The sequence below is a fragment of the Dendropsophus ebraccatus genome, chromosome 15 (genome assembly GCF_027789765.1).
Source record: "Dendropsophus ebraccatus isolate aDenEbr1 chromosome 15, aDenEbr1.pat, whole genome shotgun sequence".
Taxonomy (NCBI): Eukaryota; Metazoa; Chordata; class Amphibia; order Anura; family Hylidae; genus Dendropsophus; species Dendropsophus ebraccatus.
The window spans coordinates 71,087,492-71,110,249 of NC_091468.1; the positions used below are offsets into that span (position 1 = coordinate 71,087,492).

Consider the following 22,758-nt stretch of genomic DNA (forward strand, 5'->3'; position numbering starts at 1 on the left):
CAATTCTCGGCCATCAAATCTGCTGCAGATCCTGTATGTGTGAACGCACCCATATACTACTTGTCTGCATCTTCTTTCTGCTCTAAAATCACTTCTTTTCATCAGTGGACAGTTGGGCACTCTCCCCAGCCTGGAGATGGCACTCACCTGCCATGAAGCCCCGCCCAGATGACAGTTAACTGATTAAATGAAGTGTAAGTGGGAGTGATGTCCACCTGGGGTCATGTTTTCATGCTCCACACTTGATCTAAAGGCCTAAAAAATTAAATAAAGTCTCTGCAGCTGCCACTAGCAAGACATGACACAAATAGTTTGGTTTGTACACCTGTCAATCTAAACCCTGCAGCCATGACACCTTGGCATTGTACTTTTATCACCATGAACCCTATCGCAGTCAGTGGGATTTGTAGTGCAAAGTCATCCAGAGGGACTTTGTACATTTTAGCATCAGGAGTGATGACCAAGTGACAGACTTACGGATTATACTCCAACACGTGTCTACATGTCACGTGACACTTTGTATCAATGTTCTCTTACAGGGCAAATACGGTCAACAAAGCTGTATAAGAGGTGACATTATTAAAAATCTTTATTTTGGTTTGGTCAGTACAGGCAAGGTAATATTGGCGTCACAGGATCATATGCATAAACAAGGTACAACGGTCTGGAAAACTGAATAACTGCACACTAGTGTCAAACATTCAGCCATCTAAAGAAGGAATAGTATGTACAGTTTTGCCGAAGGAGAAAAAAAAAAAAAAACTCAGTTGAAGGTAACCTAACAGAGAAGTTTTTGTGATAAAACGATGTTACTGGGTGTCCTTTGGCAGTCTTCCCCACACAGTACTATGAAAACATGGTAATAAAGAGATGGTAGAAATCCAACTACACGGCAAAAAGTTTAAGATATTAGAAGTTGAACAGACATCATTAATATGAAGAATTTACAAAGTTATTTTCCAACTTTTAATTATCTTACATAAAAATAACTGTCTACATAAATGTCAATTCTGTTTGCAACTCTCAATGTAATTAACTGTTAAAATGACCAAATTGGCAGATATTACCTCAAACAATGGAAAAACAAAAAAACAACTCAGAAAGGCAAAATTATGACAAAATATACACTATTCTCAGACAGTATGAACTGTGAAATTAAATGATTTGTATTCATAGAAAACAAAAATAAACAAGTTTTTCTTCTCTTTTACAAAACAGATCCCTGTACATTTGCTCCGGAGTCCAAACCATTCTGAATGTGACGGGAGCTGACAGTTCTGTTGCCTTTCGCGCTCCTTGGTTTCTCCTCCTGAGAGTCATGATTGGAGTCTGTATCATTAGAGTGGTGAGTGAGAGAGTTCTCACTTCCAGTAGGTGAGTCTACACTTTCATACCCAGTACTAAGCTGATTTAAGTAGCTTGACCCCCCTCTACCAGTTCTCTCCTCTGAGTGGTTGGACAGTTTTCCCTCATTCACAGGAGACCCAGGAAAGTCTTCTTCTGCACTACTACCCTCCCTATAAAGCGCTGCAGAGCTGTGACTTCTCTGATGGGAAGAGCCGCCATTGCTTGGTCCGTTTGCCACACGGCTGCAGTCCTTGCTTGTTGTTTCTCCCTCTTCTTTGGTCTCTGTTGGAGTCCTGTTAACAGAAACCTGAGACTGTTGTTGCTGGAGCTGAGACAGCTGTTGACGAGACTCTTTAAGTTGCTGTTGAAGAACTAAGATAGTACTTTGCATGCCTTCCACTTCCTCATCCAGCTGAATGATGAAGTCATTAAGCTCTGTCAGGGAAAATCAAAATGAAAAGAGTTAAAATATCAAGAAAACAAAAGCTATGAGATATATACATAGATAGATATCTCCTCTCCATCACAAACACACTAAAGTACCAAATTACCAAAACTAAGGGTCCATTTACACAAACATTATTTGACAGATTATCTGCCAAAGATTTGAAGCCAAAGCCAGAAAGAGACTAAACAGATCTAAATAAACAGAGATCAGGTCATAAAGGAATGTAGCAACAACATGCACGATCAACTGCTGCTCCATCTAAAGTCTATGGGACAGAAACATGGCTGTGTGCTGTACAAGTTAGTCCTGTTTGAGCAGTAATGCACATGCTTGACTGCTGCTTCATATTCTTATTGTCTGTGAGGGTCCTAGCTAGACCCCCATCACCTATCCTGTTAATAGGTAGAGATGAGCAAACCGGGTTCGAGTACATCCGAACCCGAACGTTCGCTATTTGATTAGCTAGGGCTGCTGAACTTGGATAAAGCTCCAAGGTTGTCTGGAGAACATGGATACAGCCAATGACTATATCCATGATTCTCACATAGCCTTAGGGCTTTATCCAACTTCAGCAGCCACCGCTAATCAAATGCCGAACGATCGGGTTCGGATGGACTCCAGCTGCTCCAGGTTCGCTCATCTCTAGTAATAGGTGTTGACCAGGTTTCAGCTTTTTTTTGTTGATGTACAAATGTACAAGGCAGCACTTCAGACCACTGTATAATCAATAAGTAACATATTACTAATATAGTGTTTGTCTAAAGAAATCCAGGTGAAACCAGGGGAAAGGTGGCCAATTTCTTTAACTATTGATGTACAGCAGTACTATATCCACTATATAATCCTCTACTGCCTTCTGATGGTAATCCGATGTGTAGAGCGATAGACAAAAATGGCCACAAAGGGTTCTAAACAAGCTCTTATAGCTTGGTCTATAGTAACTGCAGGCATAGTAGACACAGATAATAAAAGCCCAGCACCTGGTCTAGTATACAGTGGACACAGCAACATTATTCATTGTTTACATGCTAAAAGTAACAGATACAATCCTAATAGACACACTATATTGGTGAAAGTGTCTTAAGGTATATGCACAGTACAGAATCCGGGTGGATAACCCGCCGCTCACATGTCTGCCCAAGCCATAGACTCCATTCTATGCACAGGCAGATTCCGCTGTCTGCCCAAACCTGTTCATTCTTTGGGCGGACGGCGGAATCTGCCTGTGCATAAAATGGGGTCTATGGCACGGGCAGAGATGCAAGCAGCGGGTTATCCACCCAGATTCCATACTGAGCACATAGCTTTGGCGAACGTTTACACAGCCAGATGTATCTGATATATGCAACAGACTATTGAAGCCAAAGTCAGGAACAGACTATAAACAGAACAGGTAAAGGAAAGACTAAGATTTATCCTCTTTTCAAACCTATTCCTGGCTTTTGCTTCAATAATCTGTCAGCTAACTCTGTCTATGTAAACGCACCATTAGTCAGGAATTAGAAGATGATTAGCGCTTCTTGGTTAGGAATACCAACCAACAAAACACAGTAATCACTGAACTCAAGGAGAACAGCGAAAAAATTCCAATGAAGTACTCAATCAAGAGTCTCCACTGATGCTCCCAAAAATTTAAATATGCAAAACAGGAGTCCGTGGAGCTTCAGTTACAAGTCTCAAAACACGGGATAGCCAGATATCTCTAGCCTGTTGCCAACGGGGTGCCTCCATGATGGGGAGAGCACCACACCACCCTGATAAATAACCCCTTAAGTCCCACTCGGTTGCGAGTATTGGAACATAGACAGGGAAACAACAGGGTGGCCCCTTTTGTCAATGTCTAACTCAAGGTGCGAGTATTGCGATCATGACAAGGGCTTGCAAAGGCAGGCTTCCACCCACAGACAGCCGTTTCGGGGCATCAGTGGAGACTCTTGATTGAGGACTTCATTGGAATTTTTTTTCGCTGTTCTCCTTGAGTTCAGTGATTACTGTGTTTTGTTGGTTGATTTTTCATTGCCCCAACTAGCCAGAATCCTCCCCCACACTGACGAGGGGCAAAAACCCCGAAACGGCTCTCTGTGGGTGGAAGCCTGCCTTTGCAAGCCCTTGTCATGATCGGAATACTCGCACCTTGAGTTAGACATTGACAAAAGTGGCCACCCTGTTGTTTCCCTGTCTATGTTCCAATACTCGCAACCGAGTGGGACTTAAGGGGTTATTTATCAGGGTGGTGTGGTGCTCTCCCCATCATGGAGGCACCCCGTTGGCAACAGGCTAGAGATATATGGCTATCCCGTGTTTTGAGACTCGTAACTGAGGCTCCACGGACTCTTGTTTTGCATTGGTTAGGACTACAAAAGCTAATTCATCAAAGAACTGTACAGTGAACAATTTCAGAGCAAAATACATTTTCTGGACCACTCCCCTCTAAGTAACCATCAAGCGTATCCATGATAAACAGAGGAGCCTCTCAGTATGGCCAGTGGAAGGGCGGCTACAAAATGCCTCCTACAACCCAGCACATTAGTACATTATATGGGCAGCAGGATTCTGTTTCTTCAGCGTTGATCTAGGTGGTCAGTGCTCTCAGTGATAGTTAGGCTGTGTAAATGGGCCCTAGTTTAAGATTTAAAAATTTTATGGATTAATGCAGTTTGACCTAATATTTAAAGAGACAGTGTCATCAGAAAATAACCTATTGTTTAGTGTTTCATTAAACATATTTAAGAATTTTTTGTGACATTTTTTTTCTAATTTTCCATTTTTCTATCTATATTATACAATAATCCTGACATCTTGCAGTTCTCATTCTCACCACTGGGGCTAAAACTAAGACTTCCTGTTGTGTCTGTGGTGATACGAAGAGGCTGCTGTAAAGTGATCTGTAAAGCATTGCAGCGTCATGTGACACCAGAGGAGACAATAGCAGCTACCTGTGGAATGACCTCTCCACAGGTCACAGAGCGCGCTCAGTAATGTCTCACATTCATCTCAAGGGGACAGTCTGTCTATTGTAGTCTACATCCATGAGTCTTGCTGTAAAGCATGTCAATAAAGGCTGTTATAAAGAGCCCAGGCAAGATGGCCGCCCCCATTACAATGTACAAAACATGAAATAAAAATTGAAGTCAGAAAATATTAAACAGATTAGAATAAAAGAACAAGTTTTAGAATCTGATTCTTATCAGTAACAGAAAGTCGAGGTGACACATCTCCTTCATGTTTGTGTATCTCCAAATTAATAAATTTATTTAACAGTACAGATAAAAGTACAGTAATGAACCTGTTTGTATCCGTAACCCTTACCATCCTGACTGCTCTTAAGTTCCTCACTATACTTCTTCTGCAAAGCCAACTCTGCCTCAAGTTGAGCAATCCTTCCCTGGGACAGCTGCCTTCCCAGCTCTTGATTCTCCTGGATAAGCATTCGACACTTCGCCATTAGTTTTTTGCCTGTTTGGCTGTAAAGGTAAAAAGGGGTTTTCTTTATCAAAACAAGAGCATATTAATTATGTTACAAATGATATTTTACAATTATCCAAAAAATAAGTTCAGAACTTCCTGAGAATATAAAACCTAAGACGTTTTGCTGTTAGTTACCCAAAGGCTCCTCTAGTGTTGAGATTCTCAGGTTTACTGACACATTAAAAAGGCTATTTTTACTTCCAAAAGAAAAGGACTTGCCAAATATACAAGCATAAAAGTACTATAAAAAATCTGCAGATGACACAACCTCCTATGAGAGAAGAGAACTCCAGTAAAGTGATAAATGTTACATCACATTGGTTACAGCTACCAAGATAGTAAAAAAAGGATAAACAATTATTGAAAATCCAGGATTGGTTTCTGCTCAAACCTTAAAGGAGAAATCCGGCAAGATTTTTTATTATAGTATTGCCTCCCAAAAGTTATACACATCCCCAATATACACTTATTACGTAAAAATGCTTATAAAGTGCTTTTTTTCCCTGCACTTCCTGGATAACATGGTGATGTCACAACCATCATCCTCTCCAGCAGCCACTGCCCGAACAGATCTGGGAGTCGAGTGGTGACATCACCATGTTATCCAGGAAGTGACATCAGCGTGTTATCCAGGAAGTGACATCACCATGTTATCCAGGAAGTAAAGCCTTGATGCAGTAGTAAGTGCAGGGAAAAAAAGCACTTTATAAGCATTTTCAGGTAATAAGTGTATATTGGGGATTTCTATAACTTTAAGGGGGCAGTACAATACTTTAATGAAAATTTTCGCCAGACTCCTCCTTTAATATGCCAACAAATAAAACTAAACACTTAAAAGTTCCTCTATGCAATTTAACAAGCAGGAGAACATCACTTCTAGATTGAGTTTTTGCATTTTTCCCCCCAATACCCAGGTAGAAATACTTAACAAAAACTTGTATTTGATAGTTTCCCACAAGTGTACCATGTAAAGAGCGTGAAAGAAATGTTCAACTCTGAAGGATTCTTCTTGGTTGGAACGGCTATCCCTTGTGAAAGGCAGACACACTATAGTCACACACAACACTGAAATGTCAAATGTTTGATTTAGACTAGTTTAAAAAAAGGGGTTCACAAAAAATGTTTTTCTTTCAAATCAACTGGTGTCAAAAAGTGACAGATTTGTAATTTACATCTATTAAAAATCTCCAATCTTCCAGTACTTATCAGCTGCTGTATGCCCTGCAGGAAGCGGTGTATTCTTTCCAGTCTGACACAGTGCTCTCTGCTGCCACCTCTGTCCACATCAGGAACTGTCCAGAGCTGTAGTAAATCCCTTTTGAAAACCTCTCCTGCTCTCCAGACTGGAATTACACCACATCCTGCAGGACATACAGCCGCTAATAAGTACTGGAAAACTGGAGAGTTTTAAATAGAAAAACAACAAATCTCTGGCACTAGTTGATCTAAAAGAAAAATCCTTTAAAGAGGACCTGTCACGCCCCGTGCCAGGGTGACAGGCTCCCGACCCCCTGCTAGAGCCCCCTATACTTATCTGATCGCGCCTGCTTCTTGATCCGGTGACGGAGATTTCAGCGCCCGGCGCGTGCGCTCCTGAGAGGAGTCCGATGCCCATAGAGAAGGAATGGCGAGTTCGATGCTCCATTCATTCTCTATGAGCGTCGGACCCATTTCAGGAGCGCACGCGCCGGGCGCTGAAATCTCCGTCACCGGATCGAGAAGCAGGACCCAGGGCGATCAGGTAAGTATAGGGGGCTCTAGCGGGGGGTCAGGACCCTGTCACCCCGCCACGGGGGGCGGTTGACAGGTCCTCTTTTAAATATAAGAACTGTCACATCTGCCACTGTAGTGACCAGTCATTACACAGTTCGAGCAGATTTAAAAAGGTTTCCAATCTGATCTACATTGTTTATCAGTTTTGATAAATCTGCCCCAAAAAGTGTTTTTGTTTTTTTCCCTCTTTTTTTTAAATGCTGCAGTAAAAACGAAGTTTTTCTACTTGGAAGTTATTGATAACTATGCAATTTGGTTACTTCCTATGACATGCACCTATAAGGAAATAGGCCAAATTAATCAAAAAGTAATGTAAAACACACGCTTGGGGTAGATTTATAAAAACAACTGTAAGAAAACCTGTCTTTGTTGCCCAATCAGAGCCCAGACCAGTGTGGTAGTGCAGCACAGGAACAAGCGGTACATATATAGCTCTCAATAACTAATGAAACTCTGTGCAGTGCATAAACATGTTCTGCAGCAGCCACCAAGTGAGGATTTATATGTGGAATAACAAAGACATTAACATAGAACACATGTACAACACATCCAATACTCCCCTTCACTCCCTGTCTATGTGTAACGCTGAAGTGGCCCCTAAATACACATGTATACATACACATGTACAAATGTATAGTATTACTTAGGTGGGATTTTCACAAACGATTTACTTGATTCAGCTGAACAGATTTTGCTTTCCTTGATATAACTTAAAAGCCTGGCATTTAGGACTTGAAAAGTTTAAAGAGGTTTTCCCAGGAAAAACAAGCAATATACTGCCCCCCTGTGGGATAAAGACAAGTTATATGTAAGGGCATTTGCCGTGTGATCTTCTGGTCCCAATTGTTTTCCTACCCTGTTGGGTTTCGCTAACATCCCGCTTTCTGCTCAGTCAATCACGAGCTGACCGAGGCTGTAGGATGTCAGTGGAAGCCAGCAGAATAAGAACACAACCAGGACAGATAGATGGCACAGCGGGAGCAGCAGGGGGACGTATGGAACGTTTGTTGTTTCATGCCACAGGGAGGCGGTATGTATAGTATAAGTTTTCCCTTGATAACCATAAAGTACTAGTAGAGGATGTAAGAGTTGGAAAATGCATTCAGTGTTCCTGGAAAGCAGTAAAATATTGCTCAGAAAAAAAAGTAACATTAGCACATCTGCAGCTACCAATTACCTAAAATACTAACCTTTCCCATCAAAAACATCCCAATTGTTTACTTTGGGTAAAAGGGTATTCTGGGTCCGATAAGGAATTAAGAAAAAAAAATACTGTTGGGGGAGGGTTGTCGAAATATAATAAACCATTTGTAATTTCTCTCTCTTCGGGTATGTTCACACTGAGGAATAGGCGTGGAATTGAAGAGAAAAGTTTCCCGCTTGAAATTTCCTCTTCTTCAGCTCTGGCGGATCTGTGGCGGAACATTCCACTGTATGAACAGCAGAGCGAAAATCCCTTAGAACACAATGGGACATTGCTCTGTACATATTTTACAGGTGTAATGTCAACAAAATACACAAACAATTATGGGGAAATTCTTCCCCTATTCCTCAGTGTGAACATACCCAAGGGGGACTTTTAGTCCTTATTGGCTGTTGTGCGCCCTAGAGAAAGTCATTCTGCCGCGGTGCTCCTGGCTGCTGCCTGCTCTGTGTGTTTCGATCTGGTGGTGTTACTCCTGCTGGACGGTTCCCAACACAGACAGAGGTAGTCGGATAAGATTCAAAACTCCCAGTTACTCTGTAGTCCACTGCTAAAGTGAATGTCCCAATTAATTTGCATTGCTTAACAGCCCAGTACAAAGTTGTCAAAATTTTTGTATTGTATCCTGCCCCCACAATGAAATAAGGAGTATCCCTTAAAGCCGTCCTTTATGCACTGGCTATGCAAGGTGCAACGTGGGCAGAAAGGAAAACTTCACAGCAAGGAAGTTTCCATCACAAAAGCAGCTGCTCTAAACTGCTGAAGCCGAAAAGGAGAGCAATGAAGGGTTACACTGTTAAAGTAAGGGCCCTATTCCACCGGACGATTATCGTTCAAATCTAAACAATAATCGTTCGGTTGAAATGCAGTTAACGATTAACGACCGAACGAGAAATCATTGATCGCTTTGTAAGACCTGGACCTATTTTTATCGTTGCTCGTTTGCAAATCGTTCGCATTGAATAAGACATCGTTCGGTCGTTCGAAATAGATACGAACGCAATAGCGAAGAAAAAACAATCGCAAATACGATCATTAGTAACGATTATCGTTCCATGGAAATGAGTGAACGTTTTCAGGTCTTCGCAATAGCGGTCGTTTGAGATCGTTAATCGTTAACGATTATGCGAACGATAGTCGTCCGGTGGAATAGGGCCCTAACTCTGGTCTAAGTGCTTCCACTATTGATTAAAAGCTACACAGGAGCCAACATGACTCTTCTAGTGGTCAGATAAGGGGGAAGGACTTGCTGGAGTCAGGGACAGGCTTTGCTCCCACAGCAAGGTATAACACCTGATAAGCCCCACTCCCACTACTCCTGCCTTCTCTATGCTGCCAGAGGTGGAATTCCACAGTTTTTAGGAAAGAGACCCCTGGTGGCCAACGCCTTTTCTTTTTTTCTGGGGTAAGGAGTCATTTTTGGGAAATAAAAGTGACTTACAAATATATTAGAATTTACAAATATTGAAAAGTTGGTTGAAGCTGCAGAGACCACTTAAACCCTGAACACCAACTGAGCTCTGAACTTGTAAGTCAAGATGAAGGAGTTAGGGTGCATTCACTCTAAGGAAAAAAAGGCAGAAATTCCGAGCAGAATCCCAGGCTAGCAGACTCCCCTCGGAATTATGAATTCCGCCCGAAATCTCTGCCTCTTTTCCTCAGAGTAAACACACCCTTAGACGCCGCCGTGCTCAGTGTCCTGCTTTGAGTGAAGAAGAGGGAGCGTGCTTGTCCGCTGCTGCCGCTCTCTGCTAAGAGTTGTGACATGTCACTTCTTTGGCCCCGTTCACACTGAACAAGAAAGCAGCGCGGCAATTGGCTGCCGCAGCTCTCCGCTTAAGAGAGATGACATGCGCGCGCCCTCTCCTTCACTCACAGTGAGACACTGAGCATGGCGGGATTCTGCAATGGAGGGCTCCACCGCGGAATTCCAACCCTCTTGCTCAGTGTGAACGGGGCCTAACAGGAAAACCAAAACATTTATAATCCCTTCACAACCCACTGGAGTTCCCACATATGATATAATAAAAATAAATTTATATATATATATATATATATATATATATATATATATAATAAATATATATATTTATATCTATCTAGAACAGTGTTTCTTGACTTCACAGTTCCAAAGTGACACTGACAGGTCATGATTTGAGGATTTCCTTAGTATTTGATATTATACACAGTGCATCAGGTATCACCAAAGGTGTTCTCTGTAAGAGGTATCCCCACATGACCTGTTAGGGGTACTGGAGGACTGAAGTTAAGAAACACTGATCTGGAGTGCCTATGAATCCCACTGACAGATAATTGGCTGAGCAGGCAGTCACTCCTGAGGAGTGTGTCACGGAAGTGAGGTGTCTGCAATCAGAAGGGGGCATCACCAGGACACTGGGGAAAGCGTGGAGGTAAGCATAGGATGTTTACTATTCGTTATTTGACCACAGCTATATAGGAAATACTTGCCAATCCCGGATAACCCCTTTAAAAGGAGTACTCCAGCAAAACAAAAAAAACCAAAACAACAACAACAACATCTTTCAAATCAACCGGTGCCACAAAGTTACATGGATTTAGTTCTAGTTAAAAGGAGAAGTCCGGTGAAATTTTTTATTAACCCCTTAACGACATAGGGCGTATATTTACGCCCTGATGCCGTTAGGGACGTTCAGAGCGTGGGCCGCGCGGCGACCCCGCTCTGAACCACGGCGGTCCCGGGTGCTGCTTGTAGCCCGGGACCGCAGGTATTAGCAGGCACGGTCCGATCGCTGTGCCCGCTAATACAGTAATCAGATGCAGCTGTGAAAGTTGACAGCTGCATCCGATTACCAGACGCACAGTCATCCCTGGTGTCTAGTGGGGAGATCGCTCCTCCGGGATGTTATCCCGGAGGAGCGATCTCCGTAACTGAAGCCGGCCGTGGACCGCTCCAAGATGGCGCCGTCCCATGCAGCAGCCGGAGGTAAACGAGTGCCTATCTCATGGATCTCTGCAGCATATCTATGCTGCAGAGATCTCTATGAGAGATCAGAGCACTTATACTAGAAGTCCGCCAGGGGGGAATAACCCTAACCCCAGGGGGGCTTCTAGTATAAGTGTAAAAGTAAAAAAAAAAAAAGTATTGTTATTAGTAAAAAGCCCCCTCCCCTAATAAAAGTCAGAATCACCCCCCTTTTCCCAGGTTATTAATAAAAGTAAATAAATAAACATGTTTGCTATCGCCGCGTGCGTAATCGCCTGAACTATTAATCACATTCCTGATCTCGCACGGTAAACGGCGTAAGCGCCAAAAAATCCCAAAGTGCAAAATTGCAAATTTTTGGTCGCATCAAATCTAGAAAAATTGTAATAAAAAGCGATCAAAAAGGTACCGATAGAAAGAACACATCATGGCGCAAAAAATGACACCTGACACAGCCCCATAGACCAAAGGATAAAAGCGCTATAAGCCGGGGAATGGAGCGATTTTAAGTGACGTATATTTGTTGACAATGGTCTGAATTTTTTACAGGCCATCAGATACAATATAAGTTATACATGTTATATATCATTGTAATCGTAACGACTTGAGGAACATATATAACAAGTCAGTCTTACCCCAGGGCGAATGGCGTAAAAACACATTTCCCCCAAATAAACAAAATGCGTTTTTTTGTTTTTTCAATTTCACCACACTTTGAATTTTTTTCTGGTTTCGCATTGTACTTTATGCAAAAATTCAGCCTGTCATTGCAAAGTACAATTAGTGACGCAAAAAATAAGGGTTCATGTGGGTTTCTAGGTGGAAAAATGCAAGTGCTATGGCCTTTTAAGCACAAGGAGGAAAAAACGAAATTGGCTCTGTCCTTAAGGGGTTAAAGTATTTTATTACCTTCCAAAAGTTATACAAATCCCCAATATACACTTATTACGGGAAATGCTTATATAGTGCTTTTTCCCTGCACTTACTACTGCATCAAGGTTTCACTTTCTGGATAACATGGTGATGTCACTTCCTGGATAACATGGTGATGTCACTTCCTGGATAACATGGTGATGTCACGACCAGACTCCCAGAGCTGTGCGGGCTGTGGCTGCTGGAGAGGATGATGGCAGAGGGACACAGGGCACTGGGGGGACACTGAGCATCCCCCTGTCATCATCCTCTCCAGCAGCCACAGCCCGCACAGCTCTGGGAGTCGTGACATCATGTTATCCAGAAAGTAAAACCTTGATGCAGTAGTAAGTGCAGGGAAAAAAATCACTTAATAAGCATTTCCCATAATAAGTGTATATTGGTATTCTGTATAACTTTAGGGGGGCAATACAATACTTTAATAAAAATTTTCGCCTTTTGAAAAAAATCAAAAAATCAAGTCTTCAAGTACTTATCAGCTGCTGTATGTCCCACAGGAGGTGGAGTATTCTTTCCAGATTGGAAAGGAGGAGAGGTTTTCTATGGGGATTTACTGCTGCTCTGGACAGTTCCTGACATGGACAGAGGTGGCAGCAGAGAGCACTGTGTCCGACTGGAAAGAATACACCACTTCTTACAGGACATACAGCAACTGATAAGTACTGGAAGACTGCCGATTTTTAAATATTAGTGAATCTCTGGCACAAGTTTATTTTCCGCTGGAGTATCAATTTAACATCTCACTATTTTAAACGATATTTGTGGGACTAACAAAAATCAGTATGGCCACAAGTAGTAGTGGAAAGGTACTTGGCTATAAATGAGGTTTTCTAAGATTTATTTATTTATTTTTTCAGCCCTCTTACTTTTGAAAGAGGGATTTACAATAGGATATTTGTTAAAAATAAATCCCCTTGCTCTCCAGACATTGCAGTGGCATTACAGACTATCAATCCATAATAACTGCTGCATTATTTTATAGGTAAAACTGCCGTTTACCTGTCAGACCGTGCCTCCATTAACAACCCAAAAGTATTTGAAAACTGGGCATGGGTTTCGTCGGCATACGTCCCCTCACCATAGCGGAGTTATCAAAAACAATATTCTTAATCATCCCCCCTACCAATACCACCCAACGTCTAATGTACCTTGCACCCTTTCCAGTTTTGTTTTTCCTCGGTCTTATCTGCTCTGGACATCTAAAATCCTCTACTCTGGGTCCACTCTGACCACACCCTTCGCAGTCAGAGGACATAAGATCTCCTCTCAGGGGGCTGGGTTAGCTGTCTATTGACTTGGTAACCCAACCCCCAGGAGACATCCGCAGCATCTCCATGCACCTGTGCTGCTTTCATAGACTTACATGTGTCCCTGAGCCTAGGTCTCTGTAATATGAAGTTACTGTTCTATCTCTGCTTACTGTTAGAGAATGCAGACGTACCAGTCTGTGTCACAGCTCTGTATACTGTAAGTGTTCTAGATGTTCTTAAAGCGACTCACAATCTACAATCTGACCCCCCCCCAAACCACTTGTACCTTCGGATAGCTGCTTTTAATCAAAGATCTGTCCTGGGGTCCGTTTGGTAGGTGATGCAGTTATTGTCCTAAAAAACAAACTTTTAAATTTGCAACCTCGTGCCCAGGGCTTAGAGTATCTGTGCCCTAACTTTGCACCACCCCTCAGCCCCTCCTCCCCCCACCCTCCTCATCATTAGGAATGCCCCTGGAACATTTTCTCCTGTCTGAACACTGCACAGGTGCCTAACGATCCAGCCCATGTTCAGTATTCCAACAGCTGATGCATAAGAGGCAATCTGCCTGGAGCATTCCTAATGATGAGGAGGGACAGAGAGGTTGTGCCAGCCTAATACATACACAATCTAAGCCACTGCCATTGGGCACAGGGCTGCCAGTTTAAAAGTTGTTTAGGACAATAACTGCATCACCTGCCGAACGAACCCAAGGACAGATCTTGGATTAAAAGCAGCTATCCGAAGGTACGAGTGGTTTTGTGGGGGGGTCAGATTGTGGGTACAGAGTCGCTTTAAGAGTCTGGATGGAGCGTCAGCAAGCAAAGATCTAAACCTACATTACACCACACAGCTATACCATGCCCGCGTCTGCTCTGCTCATGGAATACATACTGGGGTGATGTGATGCAAAATCAGAAGAAAAAAAACTAAAAAAAAAAAAAAAGTCCTGTGGTTACTGTGCAATAGTAATAACAGCAGTGGGCAGGAAAGAAAGCTAAGGGGGCAAATATGCAAATGGACCAATCAGGGAGATGCATGATGGGAAAGTTAATTTCCCATCTTGGATATAGATAGGCTTTTAGAAAAAACTTGTAACTCAGGATTGGCAGCAGCTAGAAAGGCGGGAGATGGCTCAAAATACTCAGAGGGACTTGGTGAGTAAGACCAGCTAGCATTTTATTTCTTGCTCTTATGTGGATATCCCCTTTAAGATAGTTGTGGCCAAACAATTGTTCTGCTGACACCCATCTTTCCCAGTATACATGCAGGTTTACCTTGGTTAAATGTATTAATTTAGGGAAGCAGGCGAACATTTACTTAATCATCACACTGGTGGATAATTTCTATCGTAAACAAGATGCCCATTTACAGATAACTTATGTTACTGAAAGCTGGCGTTACTCATCAACCCTGGTGGTATCTGCTAATAGTATAGTTGGTATTGTTGAAACCCCAGGTATACGTCTTCGGGTGGAAAAAAAAGAGGATACCAGATATAGATGTTAGAGGCGCTGTGTCGGACAGCTGCTTATCAGTCCCTCACACATTCGTTGCCACATAGCAGGTATGTTTATGAAGAAGCCAATGACCAGGGGTTGGTCAACATATAATCTACAATAGACACCAATTAAAAAAAAAAAAAAAAAAATATCAGGTTAGCAGTACTATGCAGACACTGGACTTCTTTAAAACGTTAATCAGCGGCTGACAGGTTTTACTGTACCTGTGAATTTAGTGCAATGTAGATTGAGCAACTTACAGCAAGGTGCATCTTTAATATTGGAAACACACTTTTTTGCATGTCCTGGACACACTTTACCACAATTATCTGCCAAGCAGTGCAATAGCTTTATATATCACCAGATGGTGAAAAGCTGAATGAAAATGTGACCTCTCAAGACTTTACAGTGTATACTGCATTTCAACCAATGATGCAAGTCTCCATACTACTCCCATAGGAGTGGTGTGTTCCTAATTTTGACCAGCAAAACATATACCTAGACATTTAGATAAACATATGATCAGAGACTGTGTCTAAATGATAAAGTAGATCTTACCTGGTTTATACCCCCTCCAAACAAAACAAAAATAAATCATGAACATTGATTATTTGAAGTACACGTTTAAAATTGAAAAGGTTTCATGTGCTATTTTATAACCGAGAGGGTATTAGAAAAAAAAACACCACATAACGAAAATTAATACCTGTTAATATAATGAAGAGGGAAACAGTGATTTTAAGTAACCGAGACCTTCACAGAAGATATTAGACCATAAAATGCCTAAACAAACATTCCTGATAATGGAATGAAAAAAAGTATCTCTCATCCAAGGAAAACGTAAAATAAAATGGCAAACAAACTGCATTTTTTGCATATTGTCACTCTTGGCCGCATCTGAAGTAGAACTCACAAAATAAAAATAAAATAAAAAAAAGCAGCTGTATTAAAACATGTAAAGAAAATGCATGTGATAGTAATACCAGCAACCTAAATATAAATAGAAAAAAATTATGCTGTGTTTTTCAGGTGATCTAATCAGATTGTGTTTTCTTTTTTTGTTTTGCTAAAAGTTACTTTCTAACCTTCACAACAGCACCTTAGCTGCACACCATTAGGACTCCTAAGCCAGGATCATTGCACATGAAGGTGCATAAAACACCTCCTCTTTATAGATCAACAGTATTTTCTTCTACCCATAGAAATTCTGCACATCAGAGAAGTGTCCTTAAAACAAACAGCGGCCACGTGCACAGGCACAATGAATGGTAGCTGGTTGTTGAAAAGCAAAGACTACTCTGGTGTCAGGGTACAGTGTCCACGTCTATTAACAAGCAACCCCTTTGAAAACAAAAATCACCTTAAGTTTGAGATTGGGCTCAGCAGTTCATTGAACAATCATGAAGTCCAAAGTCTTATTTGAGAATATGCGGACTTAAAACGTCTAAGTCACTAGGCTCAATGTAAAGAGCAATGAACATTCCACCTTTACGGGAATTTTACATGTTCAATTACATGGTTTATGACAAACGGAAAAAATAAATAAATAAAAAAAATAAAAATCTAAGTTCTCTCCTCCATAAAAGGACACTGACACAATGTGCCAGACTTCTTTTTCTGCCTGTATTTTCTTCAATCAGAACAATGTTTGCAAGTGTCTAAGTGTTCTAGAAAACGGGGACACTGCCGGATGCGGCCTCTTCTTCGGAATAATGCGATGCTCTCAGGCCTCTGAAGCAAATGAAGGGAGGAAAATAAAAAGCTGAAATACAAGGTTCATCTGATAAGTTTTACATTAAGCATTACAAGCTGGACAATGTAAGAAAGTGGCTGTTTTGGCTCACAGAGTCAGAGTCTTGGTGTGCAAAACGAGTACTTGGCCATCCCACCATAGCACTCTCGCAGTGAGATTGTCAGGGAAGTCTTGACTGGGGAGTATTTGGTTTGTTTACCTATCAGGCGTAAATTTCCAGGCACTCAGTTCATTTTGAGCTTGTTCCAGTTTGTCTTTAGTCTGTTCCAGTTCGCCTTTCATTTTGAGGAAAAACAAGTTGATGGCTGGGTCAACCATAGTTGTTCTCAGCTGGGCAACACTTGGCTGCTGGACTTGCTTGAGATGCTGAATCTGGTTCTGGACAGAGGAGCCAATAGAAACAATTACCAGCTTGTCAGGCAAGGAGGAAAACATCTCAAGTTCAGACAGTTGTCACCCTGTGTTACCACTTGGTAAATGTGGCTTAGTAATCCTTGCAGAAGAGAAAGGCCATTTTTTCTCATTACAAAGCATCTGCTGAAGTTTCTTTGCACATTTGTTACCTGAATGTGATACTAATTTATTCCCAAAATAGAAGATTCTGTGACAACTTATCAGGTCCGTACTCAATAAAGGACATTAATGGAAAATGGCCACCTAACTCTGTTCTAGAGACTCTCAGGCATCCACTGGTTTCAATTGTAAACATAAAACGCTATTGTAATTTTAAAGTGACACTGTCACCCCCTATTTGCATTTTGCGGGGCCTATGCGGTGATGACGTCACGGATGGGGGCGGAGCTAAGTGGTGCTAGGGGTGGAGCCATGTTGCACATAGGCTGCGAGGCCCCGCCCACATATACCAATCCACAGGTAATAAAAACGGCTTTTTACCAGAACAAGCACCATGAGTGTGATATAAAATAAGTAATGAAAGCTGTAACATTTACCCTTTACACCTGTGGAGAGCAGTCAGACTGCAAATAGGGGGGACAGTGTCACTTTCAAGGGAACCTGTCACCGTGGACCCGGGCAGAGAGCCCACCCGACCCCCTGGTGCAGCCGCTGGATACTTACCCTAGAGCCGGTCCCGGAACGAAGATATCAGCACCCGAACCCGTGCGTGCACTGTATGCAAATTACCTGAGATGAGTCCAATGCCCATAGAAAATGACTGGAGCCGTCATTCTCTATGGGCACCGGACTCATCTCTGCAGCGTGCGCGCACGGCTTTGGGTGCTGATATCTTCGTCCCAGGACCAGCTCCAGGAGTGGGGGGGACATCCGCGTTGACAGGTTCCCTTTAACTTGCAATGCAAAAGCCTATTTCCTCCAGAAAGAACATATCTCGAGTGTCAAGTAAAATTGGCTACCCCTGCAAGAAAATAACACACCCTTTCCAGAGTCTTAAAGGGATTCTATCAACTGTAATGCATGTTTTAAACTACTGACACTGTCAGATGCTGTTAGGACAAGGGGACACATGGTACCTTTCCTCTCTGCCCCCACCCTGCTTGACTGACACCTGGAAGCTGAGTCCCAGCAGTGTCAGGGATGGGAGGGAGGAGGTGAGACAGCTTGCTGAACTTCAGGAGCTTGGGAACACATCTTTGACTTTTCTCATATATAAAAAGCATCTGCAGAGGCACAGATATATGAAAAGTACCATGTATCTTACTGACCTAATAGCTAATTAACAGTGTCAGCAGTTTGGAATTCAATTGCAGCTGACAGATTCCCTTTAAGCATCTACCAAACCAGATAAAGGGCATAGCAGCGGATATTAAAGCATTATAAACCTTGTTGCCATCCTTACATAAAACAAACCTCTCTGAACTCCCCAGTGCCCCCGCTGACTGCAGCCACTTCAGAGTCTTCATCTCGGCATTGACAGCCAATCACTGGCTTTGGCGCTGTCCCGTCTTAGGCCCTATTACACCAACAGATAATCTGACTTTTTTTTAAAGCCAAATGGATCCAGGAATGGATTTGAAAAGGAGAAATCTCAGCCTTTTCTTTATTACCTGTTCTCTGATTATAGCCTGTTCCTGGCTTTGGCTCAAAAAAAAATCTGTCAGATAATCTGTTGGTGTAATAGGCCCTAGTGATTGGCTGAGCAGGCCTGGACAAGTTTCGGCAGTGCGGACTGCTGCAGCACCTAGAGACACCACAGTAGGACACCAGGGCAGTGTGGAGAGGTAAAGCACTTTGCCATTTTCTTCTAATAAAAAATAATAAAGCAACACCTATCTAACTCAGTTTGGATGTGGTTTGGCTGTTCCACTAAAGTGAATGGAGATGAATAAATATATATTAATGTCTATTCACTTCCGCAGAACTACAATACTGCACTCAAACTGCGGATAGGCGTGGTGCAAATGGCCAAGGTTTTTTAAGCCTGGACATACCCTTTAATTTGACATCTACATATGCCTCTCTCTGGTTTTGTATATGCTTGAGGACAGAGAAATTATATATACACATACATACACAAAATATGTTATATATATATATATATATATATATATATATATATATATATATATATATATATATATATATATTTTTTTTTGCTACAGAGGCTTTGTAATATCTTAAACCTTACTGCATCCCATAGAGAGTGGATATTAGGTATAACGTCAATTATACATAAAGGACACATACATCTGCCTCTACATTATGGATGCAAGCCCTGTTCTGTCCACAGCTCTAATGACAAACTGACAGCATGGTAGATCCCTATAATGCTGTCAGTTCTGATCAAGTGAGGTAAAAGGTAGAAAAGAAGCGTAAAGAGATACAGTAAGGTCTGTGACAGGTATAAGTTGACAGTGGGAAGCAGTAGGCCACTCAGAAAGCATGCATTGAAGTGTTAGTTATAAAGCCAGGTTAAAACAAACTAAAAATCTCACAACTGTCTTAAATAAAGTTTATTTAAAATTTTTTATATTCTTTTATTATTATTTATAAATAAAAGAATGCCGCACTGGAAATTTAAAAATCATCCAGACATTCTCCCCCCAAGAGGTGAAAAACGCCATTTGTAAAGTGTATCAACGTTTATCCAAACCTTGTGAAAATACAACCTAATGGGAAATACACGGATATATTTGTATGTTTTTTAAGGACCCATTCTGCCTCCACAGATCTGTCTAGGTTATTGACCACTACTCTGCTCTATGAACAGTGGTTTGGTGTTACTATAAAGTGTAGGTGTAAAGAGACATGGCGAGAGACTTATCATTCAGTCTAACAGTAAGAATGCTCTTTGTTACACATCGCAACCAATCACAGCTCAGCTTTCAAGTATTCACAATCCCTGGTAAAATAAAAGCCGAGCTGTGACTGGTTGCTATGAAACACTTGCTGCATATAAATATGTATACTATAGCTATAGTTTATAATACACACACACACACACCAGCCAGAGCACTGCTTTAAGGGCAGAGCAGTGGTTGGTAACCCAGACAACAAGCTGTCAACAATTGGAGCGAAAGAGCAGTCTTATTAATAAAAAGTAGCTTCCTAAAAGGGATATTTTTGCAAAAAAAAAAAATATTTTACTTAAAGGGAACCTGTCACCCCCCCCCCCCCCCCCCCGTGTCGGGGTGACAAGCTCCCGACCCCCCGCTACAGCCCCCTATACTCGCCTGATCCCGCTTCTGGATCTGGTCGGGTCACGGAGATCTCAGCCGATGCAGCCTGGTGCGCGCGCTGAGAGAGGAGTCCAACACTCAGAGAATGACGGAGCGCTGGACTCTCCGTGATTCTCTATGAATGTTGGACTCCTCTCTCAGCGTGCGCGCCGGGCTGCAGCGGCTGAGATCTCCGTGACCCGACCGGATCCAGCAGCGGGATCAGGTGATTATAGGGTGCTGTAGCGGGGGGTCGGGAGCCTGTCACCCCGGCACGGGGGGTGACAGGTTCCCTTTAACAGTTTAACTATATTAGTCGAGGTGGGAATAACCATTTAACTCTTGGCATTTTAAACCAGACTAATATGTACATGAAGCAGTAAGGTGACATTAAATTCAGTACAGGAAAGTTCCTTGATAATGTTTGCTACTAAAACCTGCAAATGACATGTTGCTGCTGTTTTTGCAGTGTGTAGCTCTCTGATTTGTATAAACATACTTTATGCCTGGTACCTTACACTGTAATTCTGTTGTGTTTGCTGTAAATTCAGGGGGACTGGGGTAGACTAAAACCACAAACACACTTTATATGCAGTCTCTGACCATGGAGACACAGGAGCTAAACGGATATAGCAGGATATTTGTAATCAGATCAATTAGCAAAGTTTAACTTCATCTTATATTGTTATACTTTAGTTGCAATAGAGCAATGTAAATCTTAGGCCTTAGGCTGCATTCACACGTAACAGATTCGCAGCGGATCCCTGCCCAGTACACCCAATGGGCACACAAACTCGCAACGGGATCCTGCATCCTGCTGCAAGTATGTCCGCAGGCCGCCCCGGTAAACCCCGGAGCATATACATCACCTGGTCCCCGCTCCAGCTTGCTTTGGGGCTCCTGGTGTGTTCATGTCCCCCTCAGCCAATCAGTGCACTGAGGTGGGGCAGCGCACTGATTGGCCGAGCGGCACGTGCCGGGAACCCCCGAAGCAAGCCGGAGCGGGTACCAGGTGAAGCATACGCTCCGGAAGCCGGGGGTGGGTGGGTGGTCGGTGTTAAAGGGGCGGGCTGTGGACATACTCGCAGCGGGATGTGCATCTTGCTGCAAGTTTGTCTGCCCATAGGGTGTACTGGGCAGGGATCCGCAGCAAGTCTCGCTGCAAATTCGCAGTGAGAAACCCGCTATGAATCTGTTATGTGTGAACGCAGCCTTAGGTTGAGTTCACACGTACAGGATCAGCAGCAGATTTGAAGTTGCAGATTCAAAGCAAATCTGTGTCAAATCCTGTACATGTGAACTCACCCTTAAAAGAGTTTGGCCACTTTATAGCTAAACTGCTCAGTGTACAATATTAGAAAGTGTACTCACTGCACTTACTGACATGAGCACTCGGTGTACCCCATAGAGGTAAAATCAGACACCCCTTCTCCAGGCTGATACCTGCTCTGTGTTGGTTCTGTCCATATGGCGGCCAAGCACCGAGAAGCATGTGACAGTGCCCCTCCCTCTGTGTCCTCCATAGTGCAGTGCGGACATTTACTAGTACTGTACACTGAACATTTTTTCTTTTATGGGGTCAGCCACTATAAAATCCAAGCCTGAACCCATAAGATTTGTGTGAGAATTTTACAACAGGAGAAATCTGCACTGATTCCATTCCGGAAGCACACAGAGAAGTGGCATATTGCTAGGTTTACTCTGTTTGCTTTATGTTTAATGTATACGGTTTCCTTCTGTGGCATCTTCAGGTCCAAGACAGGTCAGTGCTGGAAATGGCGTCAAGAGCGTTCAGCAGTTGAGCCGAATACGCCACAGGACGACACCAGGGAAGCGGGGTGAGGTAAGAATAGCATCTTTTATTATTTTCTATATAACTGCAGCAATATATAAAGGTTTTCCAAAGCCAAAGTACCCCTTTAATAGTCAGAACATAATGTATTTTCTTCCCATTATTTATGCAATAATAATAATAATAATAATAATAATAATAATAATAAACTGAGAACTAACCGTGCATTCCTGCATCTCCTGCTCCTTAGTGGCCAGTCTCATCACCAATATGTTCTCCCTTCTGGCAGACTCTTGCTGCTGCTGTTTTAGTTTTTCTTCAGATTCTCTAAGTCCAGTCACATCATTAGCTGCAGACAGAAGTTCCAAAAACATAAGACTGCTGTAACTTTTACCGTATAAAAATATAAAAATAAAACCGTAACGTGTGCAAAGCAAATGCTAAAATAGAATACTTCTGGTCAATACCAAACTCTCAGAGGATAATTTCTATAATTGGCCAACAACCTGAAAATACTGTATACTAAAACAACTTGCACCTATCAAATGGGTTTTCTTTCTAGAAGATGAAAATAATGAACACTGCTGAGCAACCCGAACACTTAGTGACAGGAACGACACTGATACTGTATAAAAGGAAAGAGGACAAATCTAACAATTTAGCTGTAAGATCAGCTTATTATGCTACA

The 22,758-nt window shown here is 42.3% G+C and overlaps 1 protein-coding gene across 2 annotated transcripts in view; it reads right to left on the reverse strand.

The window, feature by feature from the left end:
- Positions 1–564: 564 nt before the first annotated feature.
- Positions 565–22,758, reverse strand: part of WTAP (WT1 associated protein) — a 39,910-nt gene continuing 17,716 nt past the window's right edge. Inside the window, exons 5-8 of one of the 2 annotated variants that reach the window (XM_069955377.1) lie at positions 22,292–22,419; positions 16,843–17,021; positions 5,105–5,259; positions 565–1,782 (exon numbers count right to left, since the gene is read on the reverse strand). In XM_069955377.1, the coding sequence (XP_069811478.1) occupies positions 1,208–1,782; positions 5,105–5,259; positions 16,843–17,021; positions 22,292–22,419 (1,037 nt within the window). In that variant the 3' untranslated portion in view covers positions 565–1,207. Of the gene's footprint in view, positions 1,783–5,104; positions 5,260–16,250; positions 17,022–22,291; positions 22,420–22,758 lie in introns of those variants that run through there. The other variant, XR_011360322.1, reaches the window with a different exon arrangement.